General features: G+C 43.9%; 1 protein-coding gene across 1 annotated transcript in view; it reads right to left on the bottom strand.

Annotated features, from left to right (window-relative positions):
- Positions 1-16,614, bottom strand: part of LOC309579594 (uncharacterized protein) — a 28,968-nt gene that overhangs the window by 10,913 nt on the left and 1,441 nt on the right. Inside the window, exons 2-8 of the mRNA XM_082293000.1 lie at positions 8,820-8,924; positions 7,952-8,038; positions 6,847-7,020; positions 5,895-6,043; positions 2,916-3,348; positions 2,563-2,725; positions 713-824 (exon numbers count right to left, since the gene is read on the bottom strand). Coding sequence (XP_082149126.1) covers positions 713-824; positions 2,563-2,725; positions 2,916-3,348; positions 5,895-6,043; positions 6,847-7,020; positions 7,952-8,038; positions 8,820-8,924 — 1,223 coding nt within the window. The remainder of the gene's footprint in view (positions 1-712; positions 825-2,562; positions 2,726-2,915; positions 3,349-5,894; positions 6,044-6,846; positions 7,021-7,951; positions 8,039-8,819; positions 8,925-16,614) is intronic.

Below are 16,614 nucleotides of genomic sequence, written 5' to 3'. Positions count from 1 at the left end.
ATTTAAATACCCAGCATCCTGCCCCTGGCCCTTCATCTTCCACAAGCCATCCCACAGAATGACATTAATTCCACGTTCTTCCTGCTCACATCACTTCCCAAGTACAGACATGACCCTGAAGACTTCAAAATTCTGTTTCGGATCAGGATTTCAAGGCCCAAATTAAACAGATTCCATGAGAAGCAGAAGCATCAATTATTTACTTCCTCACTTTTCTGTCAGTGCCTTCTTTTTCCCAGTTTTCTTTAGCAAAACACTCCTTTTTTTTTCTCATTTTGAGGCAAGAAACATTTTCACATCAAGCTTTCACATGTAAAAATGTTTATTAAAATGGCCCAAGTGTTACATGGGAGCTGGGATGTGGAACAGATCTCGCTCTAGGATCCCACTTCTTTCCTTTCTTTCTGCATCTCAAACTGTCCAAAAAGATAAAATCCAGTTCCTGTGAATTTCACACACCAATAGTTTGCTCAAATTCCTGAAATCTGTTCAGTTTTGTTCAAGCCACAGAAATCTGCACTCTGCTTGAAACCCCCAAATCTCTGCCACTCAGGCACACAAATATTCCCAATATCCCATCATCCCATAAAGCTCCTTTAACACTTGTCTGCCTTCCTCCTCTCCAAACCACCTTTCCAAACTCCACATCATTCGCAGAAGATTCTGCCTTCTCCAAAAGGTCCCAAAACCAAACAATTCCCCCCAAAGTTACCTTCTCAGTGCTGTAATCTGCTCATCTGTAAGCCCACCACTCTCCTCGTGGATGATGTACAGTTTTTCCTTCAGCTCACTCGGTTTTGTACGGAAACTTTTAAGAAAAATGTCTGGAGAAAAAGGATTCTTGGGTCACTTGGAAGGAAATGCTCAAGGGAAGGAAAAACACCAAAATATCTCATCTGAACTTAGCAGATTTTAAAAAGAAATAAGAAAAACCCCAACCAAAGAGGAAAAAAAATACCAAAATATTCAGCAGCTGGTATCCTAAAGCAAAAACTCAGTCTTCATATTTTCTTTAAATTTACATAGCCAGTAGTCAAGGAAAAAGAAATCTGAGGATGATTTTCTGGTCTCCCACTGATACTTGCTCCCTGTGTGGCAGGAATTTCTTTTTTCAACAAGAATCCCTTAGAGAACTTAGCTTTTATTTGTATTTTCTCCTATATTGCTCTTGAATTTAGTGTGGAGATCTCTCAGAACTCTCATTTTCCTCTGCTCTTCACAACTCCACTCAAAATCTCCAGAATTTTTAACCTCCTGGCATTTTGGAGCTTCATCTTTTTATTCCTTAATTTAAGGGCCGCGGTTTGCAGCACTTGCAGGAAGATTAATCAGAATTCTCAGGATCAAATTAACTTTTGATCTAAGTCATGTCCATTATAATAAGGATATGCCAAAACTCTCACTGACGAGGATAAGATTAAGAAATGGATGTAGAACGTCCCAGTGAAAAACGTTGTAAGAGGAACAGGATCAAAAGGAGGAATGGTGCAATTTGCAAAGCAAAAGAAAGACATTTCCTCAAAGAAACTGGAATAATTCAGTAGATAAAAGTGCTATTACAGGATTCTTTTATCTGCAACAGCACTTTGCCATCACTCTTCCTTTTAACCCTTCAAATTGTTAGTCAAGGGATGCAATAATTCCAAGTTATCTCCATTTACATTTCCCAATTAAAACTTTACACGCTCTCCAAAATATAATTTTTTCTTATTAACATTCATCAAGATGAAATCATTAAAACTTCAGAATTGACTGCCCCAAATTCCTTACACATGGAACACTTCTTAAAAGCATCTCTAGGTTATAGAAATTTTTTGGAAATCCATTTTTGTAACAGAAATCCCACTGCTCTGTGAAGAACAATTACTCCTGCTCCTTTAATATCTTCTCATCAGAGGAATTGAAAAACCTTCACAGTATTTTATTAGGAAGATCAGGACTGGGTGTTGAGCTGCTCCATTAGCTCTGCCAGGCTGTTCTAGGTCCGGCTTTTCGTAGAATCCCACCTGACATATGAGAGCAGAGGGCTCTGTTCAAGAACAGGATCCTGTTCACAGCCTGAGCCCGTGGCCAGGGAGAAGCCAAGAATTCCTGTGGCCTGCCCTGGAGCTGCCCCAAAGGCTCCTCACACCAACCCACCTCCCCTTACAGGGATTTCTTGGCCCCAGTGCAGCACAGCAGTCACAGTTCTGCCTCCCAACCGGCTCCTGCTGACTTTGCAGCCCACAAAATTTGAAAAGTCTTTGAAGTCAGAGGCTGAAATTGATTTTGCACATGTCAGGGATGATTTTACACTTCTGCCCCAAGACAGCTCAGTGGCACTTCCAGGTTTTGTAGAAGAGAAGCAGCCTGGGGGTTCATCTCTACAGCATCAAGGACCACGTTCGGAGCACCTGAGCCATGGGGTCATTTTTTGTAAAGAGAGAAGCACTGAATTAAAAGATGATTTACACACAGCCTTGATTACTGCCTATGGAATGGCAGAAAGCACAAACAGCAAATGCAGGCAGAGCTCAGCCCAGGCTTCCAGAGAGGAGCACACAGCCCTTGTTATCCACTTACTGAAGTTATGTGCAACTTTCCGATCCAGCAGGATGTGCTGATTCACCGAGGGCTCACTGCCCAAGAGCACTGCCGTGTCCTGGATCTGGAACTGCTCACAGAGCCTGCATACATCTATTTTTCTCTTGCATGGGTCACATGATGCCCAGACAGATTTTTGAATCTAAAAATACAGGAGGGACACTGGGTAAACAAAAAGCCAGAAGAACAGAGGCCCTTTGTTCCATCCAAACCCGGAGAAGGGCATCCAGGTCGTTTCGTGGCACAGCTGGATTTTTATACCTCTCCATGTCATCCAGGCTACAATACTGAGGTTTCTTTCCTTTAACAGCTACCATCAGTTTCATCCTCACCTTGTCCCAAGGAACGACATCCCAGTGAAAGGCTTTGGTTCTCTTTGCTGCTGGAGAGAGGCTGCAGGGCTGTGGGAGGGCAGGTGGGGCTGGTGGAACCTCTGCCCTGCCCGTGGGAGGTGGCAGAGCTGCTGCTGCTGCTGCTGGGGCTGCCTCCCCCTCTGCAACCTTGGCCGGGGGCACTGCAGGCTTGCTCAGGCTGCTGCTTGCAGAACTCCCACTCAAGTGAGGGGTGTCCTCTTTCTGCTCATTCAGAGGCACAATAAATTCCTCATAATCAGCTTCGGGGGAGCTGCATCCTTGAGAGCCCTCCTGGGGCAGGGAGGCACCGCTGCCCGGCTGGCAGTGCCTTTCCAGGAGAGACACCCACTCACTCTGCAGCCTGCCAGCAGCCTCTGGCCGGGTGTTCAGGACAGTGAAGGGTATCCGGAACCTGAAATGGAAGAAGGTCATCTATAAACGCCAGGGAGTGCAAACAACATCCTGCCTAACACGGAGATCCCTGGTTTGAGCACAGTGATGTTCAGCAGCTGCACTTGTCAGAGGAGCCCAGGGCTGCTGGCTCTGACCTCCTCAGAGTTAATTGCTCATGTGTTTGTGGTTGGAGAGCTGAGGTTCTGCCATGTGTTGGCTCTGCAGTGACCTCGTGATCAGCGTGCTACACCTGGCTGGGGTGTAACAGGCACTCAGAACCTGCTCACATCTGTCCCAGCAGCTGAACCAGGCATCTCCTCCCTGGCTCCTGACATAACTCCACAAGCTGCTGTGGGCAGGATTTCAGTGGATCAGCTCAGGTCCACTTTGGATTCCTCCAGAAGATCCTCATCAAATCTCTGCAGAGCAATGGGAGGGGTAATCGAAATAATTCTGGTGGCCTCATTTCTCCAGTGTTGTTATTTTATCCCAGGACACTGAGACCCTCTGCTGCCTGACCTTGTTTGCAGCAATTCTGCTTTAACAAATTATTAATTACCAACTGTACTCACAGATAATGGTGATCTCTGGTGTGCAGGGAGAAGGTGCTGCAGCCACTGTCCCCACTGACACCCACGTTCCCAGCCAAGAGAGGAACTGTGGCTGTGGCAGGGGCTGCAGGCTGGCCCCTGTGCCCCAGCCCAAGGCAGTACAAAGCCAATTCTCCTTCCCGCAGCTGTGCCAAGCACCTGGAGGACAAGGGATGGAGACACAGCTCATTCTTCATTGACTTCTTATTTACACAGCCTGGCCCTTGGTAAAGCGCTTTCTAGTGTCAATAAATCTCCACATTTTTACAGCATCCTCCACGGAACAGTCAAAAATATCAATAGTAAAGCATAAAATCTTTGACATGTTCTTGTTTGAGAGTTTCTTGTTCTCATCTGACACTTTAAAAAAGTGTGACATAAAATCTGAACAGCCCAGTGAGAGCTAAAACTAAAATCTGACCATCAATTAAAAATCATCCAAGTCCTGTTAATTTTTTAGCTATGCTCTGTCCCTCCTTCTCCATTTACTCCTCTTGTTTATTTGGGACAGTGGATCTTTGGGACTCTGAGCTTTTAAAGGAATCCACTGTGACTGAGCAGTGCATGGTGTGACAAGGCTTCAGAGTTTCTGTGCCTTCCATGTTTCACTCCACCAAGCCATAAACAAATCATCAAATTTAGTTCCCAATCATACAGTCCAATATCCCTCTCTCTTGGAAATCCTGTTACTCCATGGGAACTCATCCTGGGCTCCCTCATTCCCAGGAATGGCAGGAAAGGGTCAAAGTATTCTACTCATTAGGGCTTCCAGCAGAAGTGACTGTGGAAAAATTTGGGGGAAAGCTCTTTAAATTATAATTAACCCTGGAAGAAATTGCCTGAGCATACAGAGCTTCCATTCCAGCAGAATCCTCTGCTTCAGCCTCTCCTCTGGAATTCTGCCCTGCTGTTTATAACAAAGGCCCAACAACAGGCTGGGCTTTACTGTATGTGGGTTTTATTCTTATTTAAGCATTTGCCTTCTCATTTTTCTGGAGGTTTCTCCCTTTCTTTATCATTCTGGCAGTTCTATCAAACCTCTCTTTCCCTCCACTCTCTCTTCAAGGTGTGGCCGGTTGATTAAGGCATTCTATGAGGAATTTAAATAAGTTTAGCTGCTCCAGAACAAATTAAACATAAAATATAAATTGCATCTATTCCCACACAAACAGTCAAGGTGATAAGAATTGCTTAATGGAGCTGGCAGTTATATTGATCTCTTCTCTCTTCAAGGCAGGGACTTATGGTTTAATCGGATCTCCAGATGCTTCCACCATCACTTACTTTGCCAAAAAAAAAAGGAGAAAGAGAGAGGATTAATATCAAGAAGAAAACAACAAGGGCTTTGCTTCACAAGATAAATAAAAATCAATTTTTGTTTGTTAACAAACCTGTTCAGTGTTGTGAGGTAACAAATCCTGGAGACACTTGAGGACAGTGTTTACAAGACATACAGTGGTAGCCTTTTAAAGGCAATTAAAATCATTTTCTGTGAACTGTGAAGTCTTTTGAGATAATTGCCTTGTGCAGATAATTGCAATGCGAATTTTTTTTCATTAGGTTTTGCTAGACAGAATTTTTTTTCCTCTCTCTTTCTCTCCTTTGATGGTGTAAGAAATTTCCAGGTGTTTTAGGAGCTGTCTCAGGGAAGGGTGGTTTGTTTGCAGAATAGGGAGCAAACATGGAAAACCATTGCATGACTGAGAATGGAGGGAAAAGTCAAGAGGGAAACAAATTCCCAACAGCAAAATTCTTCTGAGCACCGTCCCCATTAGAGATTTGTGTTGCCAATGCTCCCAGCAGGCTCCACACCACACCACAGCTTTGGTTTTGTGGGTGCCACTACTGCACTGACAGCTCCTTGCAATGCATCTACCTTTACACTTTAAAAAGAAACTAAAGAATTAACTTATTATCTGCACATTCAAATCTCAATGCATCTATCAGAAATTTTAACAAAAGCCAGAGTTCATACTTCACCCATTTAGTGGAGGTTGAAGTGCTCTGCTGCAAATCCAGCAGCCCTTCGTGGATCACATCACATTCTGCAGGTCCCCCAGAGCAGGACTCCGCTGGTCTCTTGTAAGAATTGCTCTGTATGACTCTGCTCAGCAGGTAGATTATCTGGTTAATAAGAGGCAGCAGAGAAAAAATACTTTCCATGTTCATTGCCTTCAATAACAAACACATCAATAGCTGGATTTTACAAGTACAAAGCCACAGTCAATAGGTAAAATAAACCAACATAAAATAACTCCGGTCTTTCTATGATGTTAAACTACTTAACTGCAATTTGGTTTTATGCCCACAATTCTAAACCTGTCAGTGGAAGGAGAATATAATTTTATTCTGGAGGGGTTACTGTAAAACACAACTTTTTTCATTCATATACAAAGCAGCCTAGGACACAGTTTCTGTCCAGCTCAGTTCAAGCCCAAGCAGCACTCGATTGATTCAGCTGAAAATCTCAGACAATGGTCAAAGATAAACCACTGGGTCTTTTCTCAGCATGAGGACGATCCTCATTCATCCTTAAAACTGAGCATTTTAAGAAATATCTTATACAGAGGACAAAAAGTGCTTAGAAAGTTCCAATTAGGATTCAGCTGTGCACATCAGCAGTTTTGTTTGCTTGTTTCAACACTCCCAGAGTGGTTCCATCCCAGGTGTGGCTGCAGAACTGCCCCCACTCTCCTATCTCATCTCGAGCTGCCTTTACACCCCAGTCCTATGAACTGTGCCAAAATCCTGAGGCCAAACTTCCTCCTGAGCTCACATTCCCTTTGTTCCTTGTCCAAACACCCACGGAATACAGACATCCCTCCTTGCCTGCCTGCACAATGCCCAGCAATGCCTGGGGCCTGCTGGGTGCCACCACCCCACCAGCTGGGATTTATGGCAATGTCTGGGGTTTTTCACAAACCCACCTTCCTTTTGTCATCAAGGGACACAGCCTCCAGCTCGTAATCCTGCCTCCCGTGGAACACGATGCTGAAGCGCCTCCTCTCAGCATCCTCGCAGCCTTTGACTTGGGAGAAAGGGAACTGCTTCTTAATAATTCCTTTCTCAATGTTAAAAACGATCCTGGTGTTGAAATCCAGCTGCAATAGAAAATTCTTCATCACTTGAGGCCATCTTTGTTGAAAGGCAAAGGCAGCATCCCAGTATTACCATGTGAAGGCATTTAGATAAAAGACCAGAATAAATAGAATTCAAAAATGACATTCCACCATCAAGATACTGCCCAATGTTTGTTTTAGTCACAAGGCAAACAGATATTCCTTGGAAGCTGTGTTTCCACTTCTCTTTTGATGAATATGCATCAATTTATCACTCTGAAATATTACTTCTTTTGAAATTCTCCTTGTCTCACAAAAGCCAGCACAGAAACTTCCCCTTCAGCACAGAATAATGGCAGGACCACCTCAGCAGAGACTGAATTCCTCCCTCCTTCGATCTCTGCCCCAGCACTGAAATGCAGTGAAGGTGTTTAGAACAGTTCTAAGTCAAGAACTTGTACGTGCAGACCACACAACCAAATGCCCACACTGTGGCCTTTCCCGCTGTCCTGTCTATGGCAGGAAGCCTCCAAAGCAGAACTTTTCTCGTGATTATCTCTGACTTTTGAAGGCTGCTGGTAATTGGAGGATTGAAATTAAGCTAATCCGAATTCCCAGACTGATAACTTCCATTTTTCACTACTATACCACTCTCCATTTTTCCACTTTATGTCTAAACAAATAATCTTTTCATTCAAAAAGTGGTGAATATTGATGGAATTAAGGAGATTATATTTTGCACAGTTAAGACACAGTAGATAAAAACCACCCTGTAGCATGCATGACTTGGACTTACTCATTATCAAATTTTGTCCAAACTACAAGAAGCTTTAGTGAAATCTGTGAAAAAAACCCGTGAAACCTTTGTCCCTGACTTCATGGAAGCAGGAAATCACCATCAGGTGTTGTCAACACAAGTTTGCTTTAATATATTTTTATACACTGCACCAAAAGTGAGGATTTTTAAAGGTACCTGCAAAATTCGTTTCTGCCAGCGGTAGTGTTTGTATTTGTAGATAATGAAGTTAAATTGTGACCCAGTTAGCAAATCCTGTGGATCCTGGAAAACAGAACAGAGATCAGCCACACATCCCACACTGGGATAACGTTTGGCCACCCAAATCCAGCCGTTCTCAGGTGAAATCTCTCTCTGTGAACAGAAACAGCACCGGAGGTTTTGCAGGAGAATTCCACATGGAGATAGATGGAAGCATCCTCCTGAGCTTTGTTAATCATGTTAATGAGGATGGGGAGAGAGACTATTCACAAGGGCATGGATTTACAGGACAAGGGAGAATGGCTTCACACTGACGCAGAGCAGGTTTGGATTAAATATGAGAAAGAAATTCTTTACTATGAAGGTGGTGAGGCCCTGGAAAAGAGAAGCTGTGGATTCCCCATCCCTGGAAATGTTCCAGGCCAGGCTGGATGGGAACACTGGAGCAACCTGGGATAGTGGGAAGTGCAGGGAGGTGGAACAAGATGAGCTTTTACGTCCCTTCCAATGCAAACCATCCCATGATTCTGCAATTCTGCCCCACGTTTATTAACCCAGTATTTGATGCAGCACTCAGAATAACAACCCTTGTGTGGATTTGGACTCCTTCATCCAGGTAATGCCACCAGTGCAGCTGCAGCATTTCCATGGAATATCCATCACACAGGACATCACCAGCAGCACCAGCCAGTCATACCTGTCCTTTGTGGTTATGAACGAGGCTGTCTGTGTTTCCCAAGCTGTGGTTGTATCCTTGACAGCAATCCAGACACGCTCCTCATCTCAGCAGGGCTTTCCAGAACCTCTGACTATATTACAAAATAGATCAAAGGAGTGGCCTTACCTTTTCAGCATACACCTCCTTCTGTGCCAAATGCAGAGCTCCTTCAATGCTCACTTCTTTATTTTTCACCATATTCATAATTTTGAGGATTTTTTCCTGGCTTAACTGGCAAAAAAAAAAAAAAAAAAAGGTCAATCAAATGTTTTTGGAGACTGGTTTTTCATCTGGCTGTGGAGGATACAGAGTGCTCGTGACACAGCCACGGTAGGTGCCGTAAAATTACAATTTCATTCATATTTTATGTCCTACTCACAACCTGCCCGGCAAATATAATCTCCCTTTGAAACGTGGTGAAAGTTCACAAGATATCAAATATACAGGGGTTTTTACAACTTTAGAAGATGTGGTGGTAATATCTGGAGATAGAACTGCCAGGGGGAAACCTTTCTGAGTTAGAAACCCTGGCAAGAAGTGAAAACATCAATTTTGCATGGGAGCCTGTCTAATCCTGAGTGTAAAGTCCTGCATACAAGACAACATGAAAGAAAAATCAGGAGCATTTGAAATTTTCCGGGTGAAGAGGGGGCAAACTGCTGTTGGTAGGAGGAGGTGCAGCTGCCACGGGGACTTAGTGAAGCACATTAAAAGCCAGCGTTGAACTTCCCCTTTCTCTCCCCAAAACAGGAGGTTGAACTGCCAGTAAAAGACACATATTTCTGTCACTCCCGAGTGCAGCAGGTGTGGCTGCAGTGGCAAACAGGAATCGAGCAAAGCAGAAAGGCGAGGGGAGGCACCAGGGATGCAGAGCTGCAGCTGTCACAGCAGTGGCAAGGCACAGCCACGGGCTTTGCAGAGCAATAAACAACTTCCTTTGAGACAGACCACAGAGTCCCCGCGTGTGGCATGCATCCCTCAACAGCAGCAGAGCTGGGAATCCGGGAGGAGCCTGGAGGTTTTACAGGCAGAGCTCAGGAAGTTGGAATTTTTTTATCCAGACTCCGTTAGCTCCAAGATCCGGCGTTCCCTGTGCCCTGAGAATGGCTTCACCACCGGGACAGATCTGGCAGGGGGAAATCTTGCTTTGCAAGCATTCTTTTCAAACTCTCCAGGGGGATATCCAGGTGCAGAGCCCAGCCCAGGCTGTGCAGGAGCGAGGGAAGGGCAGGAGGGTTGGGAAGGGGCCTCTCCTGCAGCTGGAGATGCTGAGGACCTGCCCAGCTTTTCCTACACCCACCACTCTCCACAGAGAGAGCAGCTCCTCTGCTGACCACCCCAGCAATGCACCACAAGGTCCTCTCAGAGTCACACAGGATCACTGAGGCTGGAAAAAATCTTCCCAACCCTTGTGTCCAACCTGTGATTGATCCCCACCCACGCCCAGTCCTTCCTTGGACACCCCAACCCTCCAGACACCTGGCACAGCTGATGTGCCCCATAAAAACAACCAGTCCCACCACAGAGGTCCAGCAAACCCACAGATTCCCCTTTTCCCAAGCCACACTGCACCCAACACTCATTATTTTACCAAATTTCTGACATCTCAGCCAGTTTCTGGGGGACACACACTCTGCACGTTTTTACAGCCTCCAAATAAAACTGACAGCAAAAGAAATATTTTGTTTTTAAAGCCCTGGAATTTTCAATGCTAATATAAAGGTAACTTATGGCACAGCTCCCAGCTGCAAGCAGAAATGGGAACAGTGAGGAAAGGGGGAAAGCAGCCTGATAATTCATTCACAGAAGGTTCCTACAATGACCTCCCCACTCGCTGCTGGAATTTTAAATGGCCACATATTCACACCTCACATGCACTGGGCAGGATTGGATCTTAACAAGACAATTCCCCACCAAACAGGCTCTGTGTGAGTAAACAAGAATATGGATATATCTGAATTGAAAAACACAGTTACCCTAAGGCTAAGCTCTGCCAGCTCCAAACTGCAAGATCCTATTTATTCAGGATAGCAGCTCCTGAGATGAAGTTGGAAAGTATTTTTGCCTGTTAGGCCTTTTTGTATGGAGAAAGGTTCAAAGATTTTTTGCAGCATGATGACAATTTTAATTTCATTTTTTCCAATTTAATTTTTTAAGATTTTTTTTCTTAAAAAAAAAAAAAATTGCAGAAAGGGAGACATTCAACTTAATATTCAACTCTTCCTCCTTCTTACCTTCACCAAAGTCTCTTTTAGGCTCAAATGAATTTCTGCCCAAGACATGAAAGCAACAGGGAAAATGTCTTAATTTGCTTAATAATGGATGAGGAAAAAGGTGTTTACAAAAGAAAAACAAATCATTCTGTGTATTTAAATTCAGGAAGGTTTGTTAGGAAGTCAGACTGACAGAGAATCCATTCTCAAGAAGCACACAAAAGGCACTGCTTGGGGCAGGTTGTTTTTAACAGCACCTTGTTGTTTTCACCTCTCTTAACTCTCTGCACATCTGTAAGCAGGAGGGGAACATTTCCAAAGCCAAGAGAGGCAAAAAAGGGCATTTTTCAGCTCATGAGAACTGTCAGAATTATTTGTCAGAAACCTGTCTGGCTCACTTAGGTTGTTGACAGTCACATGTTTCATGGTATTTTTACTTGCAAACAAGACTCCAATATCAGATCCTGACCTTTATCACTTTGTACCTCGGGGGCTTTTCTCTCAGCATGACAGAATTTTTGTAATGTGTTTGTTTTGGTTATATTTTTCTTAAAAAGAAGCTAAATTTGTCATATTATCCACCAAAATGCCACTAAGCCAGTCTGTGTTACACTGCCTAATAAAATGTGACTGAAGCAACCAAACTGAATGTTTTATACAAGACTGAATAACAAAACTTAGAAAAAAATTAAATTCTTCCATTATAAAGCCAGCACTTTAAGGAAATACATGAGATTGTGTTAATAATGCACTCACTCACCTGCCAGGTTAAAGCAATTTGTTTAAAACAGATTAAATTTTCATCACCCACCCCAAATTCAGTGGAGCCACACAAGTGATTTGAGAGAATTCACAATTGAAGGAAGAGCATGGGGCTCCAGACATTCTCTGGAAGGAGAGGCTTTTACATTTTTGGCCTGGTACAAAATGTGTTTCGTGGGGAGAGAGGAGATTTCTGGCTCATTCTGGGGCAGCTGCCAACGCTGCCCTGCACATGACCCCTCCCAGGCCTTCCTGCCTCTCCCCATCTCCCCAGCACAGGCTCACAGGAGGCCCTAAAAGGACCCTCTAGAGGTCTTTTGCATGGAGTCTCCACACTGTGGAAATATAGGAAAAATAGGATTCAGGTAGGATGGTCCAGGGAATAAGAAGAAGCTGAGCAAAAGCCACATCACCCGAGTCACGCTTGAGCAGGGCAGAGGAAAGCACACAGGACGTGGGGCACTGCTCAAGGATAAAAGGCCAAATGTGTTCCTCTGCTCTTCTTCCTGACTCTCACCCTGCAATAAACACTGGCCCACTCCCCCAGAGGGTCACAGGATGGCTCTGACTCCTGTGCAGCCACCTGAGCTCCCTGGCCTTCTCCAGGGGACAATCCACCCCTGCAGACCTGTCTTGTTACCTGAGAACCCTTTCCCTGCACTGCCTGCAGAGGAATTGGAGCTATGTGGCTTTTGCTCAGCTTCTTCTTATTCCTTGGACCATCCTACCTGAATCCTAACAATATGACAGCAATCCAGTGCAAAAATGCTCCTGGGATCTGTGCACACGCATCCATGGAGACACAGAGCAGGACATGGGGCTCCACAGCCCCACACATGACCACAGCTGTCACAAACACCGGCATGACTGGGTGAGACATCATTTCAGGCTCACCCAGGAGGAGATCACAGCTCATCTGCCCCCAGCTCTATCATTTCCTGAGGCAACAAAGCCCAGTCATACAGAAATCCTGCTCCCTGCACCAAAGAGGAGCAAATTTGATGCAGTTCTAGTCAAGCTTTTCACTGTTAAGCATTCCTTACACTTGTCCCGATTAAAGATTAAACATCCTCATCTGCTCCCTGCAAGGAGCAAGAGACAGCAGCTCCTGGGTGTGCAGGATCCAGAGGGAAGGTGGGACTGGGAGGGCTTGTTCCAAATCCTCTGCCCTCCACAGCAGCATCTCCCTCCTGGCACTTCCATGCTCCAAGGATAAGGGGCTCAGCCCAAGAGGAAAGGATCAGGTAAGGGTTAATTGTGGCTTTACAGAACTCTCATTAATTTGGGGGCATAAATCTGACTGAACTTCACTCTGCCTGCATGCTGAACGTGTCATTTAAGTGATTTTAAAACCAGACACAGTCTGGATTGCGTTAAAGCTCCAGCTTGGTGTTATCAACTTCCATCTCCTAATTTATTCACTTCCAGCAAGTTTGAACTTGGCCCAAAACGTGCTGAGTGCTCCCATACATTTCCAAGGGAGTGGTTGTCTCCTAGGACTGGGGTATCTGAAAGGCCTTCACTTTTAATTTACGTGAAATATCAATCCAGGTGACTGATGTGGTGTTTTTGTGTGGCAATACCATCTTTTGTAGCCAGACCTAGAGACAGACCAATATTATTTGTCAAACAGAGCTGCTATTCATCAAATAAATTATCCATCTGTAATAATGTTTTGCATTATTTCTTCAGATCCATATCTGGCTGAATAGTATCTGTCAACATTTATTCAAAGAAGAAGGTATTCATCAAACAGGAGCTTGATTTCCTTGAAAATACTGCAAATTCTGCCACTTCCAGAAGGAGCTGGAGGAGCCCAAAGATATTTTACTGTAATTTATTTCTTATTGGTATAAAGGTATGGAGTGATTGTTTATAACATAAAAAATCTCAAAGAACTATTCTCAAAAAATATGAAGATATAAACTGGTGCCCAGTGACATGTCCATAGCACAGCTACAATACCAACAATTTTAACTATTCTCAGTACTGAAAACATCACCATATTGAGGAACCTCAAAGCCTTGACATTTCTTAAAATTCCCCTCTGAAAAACTGACACTTTCTAGGTCTCACATGAGGCAAACACTTCAGATTTTCCCTCAGTTACCAGCATGGACCCTCCTGCTCCAACAGCTCTGAGAACTCGTCAGGAAATGGCACTTGGAAAGTAATTTCACTGTGGAAACTCAGGATAAATCGAGTGGTGCTGCTTGCACAGGAGACTGACTTTGTTCTGTTCACTGTTTCCTCAGTGATCTGCTCAAGGACTGGAGATTATGTTCATTAAATTCGCAGATTTTGACGGGCAGGTGGAAAGAACAGCGAGGGGGCTTCAAATTCCAAACAACTTTGACAAATGAGAGCAGCAATAATCTATAATTCAGAAAGCAGGTGGGGAAAAAAAATCAGGATGTTCAGCAGGAACTGCCAGCTTCACAAGCACTGGCTGAAGAACACATTTTTTGCAGAAAAAGCCCAGAAGTTCGAGCAGCTTGCACAACGACAGCAGTTCCCAACACGGTGCTGCTGCAATAAAAGGGAATTTCCCTCGGGGAGATTCCAGGCAGCAGCAAAACACAGAGAGCTCAGCACTGAGGAAGGATTCTGCTGGAACAGGGCAGGACGTTTTCCATGCCTCCAGAAAAGAGTTGGAGGAGTCCAGCTCAGGACAATGAGAGCAATCAGAGCTTTGGGAAAACGGGATTTACAAGGGAAGGGAGGAAGGACTGGGATTTCAGAGCCTGGGGAAGGCTGGGGCAGGCACAGGTTCATAAACAGCTGCTGCCAAAAGGGAAGGAGCAGGCGGCTCCCTGTGTGGTGGGGTAAGGAGAAATACGGGATAAATTACAGCAAAAGAGGTTCTGCTGAGATGTTTGGAAAATACAAGGATAACACTGAGCCATCCAGGGAAAATTATGGAGTCTCCCACCACTAAACATCCTTAAGAAGAATTTAACAAATGCTTGTGCCATATCTAACCTGCTCCTTGTTGGACCCGCATTTTGCACACTCGTTTTGCACTTTGGTTCAGTCCAAGCCTGCAAAGAACAGAAGGTTTCACTGCTTTTCCAGGGGAAAGAGGCAGTCAGAGATTTAAAAATTTTGGAAAACTCCATCCAGCCTATGAGCTTTTACTTCCAAGGCAGAGATGCTCCCTGGAAATCTCTCCTTCAGGGACCATGTGCTGCTTTATCAGAGCCAGCCTCAGCATCACCACAGTTTGTGGCCTGAATATTTTAAATTAGACTTGATTTCAAAACAATATTTAAGTGCAAACTTACCCAGTAATTTCTTGGTGTACTGAGGTATAATTTAAATGCTCTGCTACAAAATGGACTGAAATAGAATAAAGAAGGTGGCTCATACAGGAGCATTTCAGTTTGCTACTAAAATAATAACATTCTATGCCTTTAGCTACGGTAATTAAAATAACCCACAGTGATAAGAAGTATCAAGGATTATCATATTTGCTTATTAACATGATAGTCAAATTAATCTTGTGAAGAAACAAAAAGATTGCTCGGCTACTTAACAGCAACATCTAATTATTTTGGAGAAAAACATGCATCCTTCTGCTCACAGGCTCACAATCTCATCTTGTGCCCCCATGCCTTGTAACAGAAAGATTCATATCAAGCACGAACCAGGCTGCTAAAATTATTGAATGCTGAACAAGACATTTCATTATGCTGGAGGTTTATTAAATCACATTAACACCTGCTAAGCAAAGGTATGAAGTGCAACAGAGAAAGCAGCACTGATTTCATACACATTTAACTGAGGATCCAGGGTCTCCATGAGTTTCACATTAATTAGCTGGAACATTTAATGAACAAACCCTTAAATTACGTTCTAATCAAAATACAGACTAAGAGCTTACAAAACAAACCCCCAACGAGCATCCATCTGCTGGTGCAACATTTCTGACCTGATTTCTCCTTTCCCCAGGATTCTGGTTTGCTAATAAATCATCCTAGCAAAATATTGAGGTAAATTTCTCCTTACCCATCTCCTCCTAAACTCCAACAGATTTAGCAGGATATGATCCTTGTCTGTATAATGGTTTTGTTCTGTTCTGACTACCTGCCTATAAAAATACACCACATTTTCCAAACAGGGGCAGATTCCTCAGGATCAGCTACCTGGACATCAATTTAAGCTGGGCTCTAAAGTCAGATGATAATTTCTGTTCAAAAAAAGGCTTGAGAATATTCACTGCGCTCCCAGTTTCAGGAATGTGGGCAATATTGAGAATTAAACAAGACACATGGAGCTCCAAATGCCTCAAGAGCAAGAAATTTAACAGCAAGGCTTCACCTTTGTCTGGGTGATGAGGAAGACATCTCAGGATGTGCTTCATCCCTGTCCCTCAGGCTACCAGAGCTGCTGCCAAGGCTGGGGGCACCTTCATGAATACACATATCAGAAAATATGGAATCATTTGGCCTCATTTAAATGGAATTGATCCCTTGGTAAGTATACAGTGAAAATCCACTTTAAGCTACCTCAGAAAAAACCAGTGAAATTTTTAAAAATGGGGGAAAAAATGAATCACCTAAGAGAGGTGGCCTTTAAGAAAAAGTCTAATGAAAATTGTAGGGGAAATCCATGGGGATAAAGTACTTTAAAGCAGCTGATTAAAGTAAAGCAGGGTAGAAAAGCAAAAGGTCTGGCAGCCATTCCACCTTGCACCATGATCTTATCAGCTCTCAGAAGACTCAGATGAAAAGCCCCAGAAAGACATATAGTTAACTTTTAAAAGGAGTTCACAAGAAGTTTAAAACACATTTTTTCTCAGGCACAGTTTCTCTGTGTGGGCATTTTGGTGCTCGTACAAGCTGAGCTTTGTGCATGTGCTTCACTGCAGGGCTGGGGGAGTGAAAGTCAGTGAAAAGTGACACCATCTGGTCGTGGTTTCCTGTTTGCTGGTTCTCATTCATGTA

This window comes from Coloeus monedula (genome assembly GCF_965178545.1).
Source record: "Coloeus monedula genome assembly, chromosome: 17".
In the NCBI taxonomy this organism is placed as follows: domain Eukaryota; kingdom Metazoa; phylum Chordata; class Aves; order Passeriformes; family Corvidae; genus Coloeus; species Coloeus monedula.
This window is presented reverse-complemented; position numbering and strand designations above follow the sequence as displayed.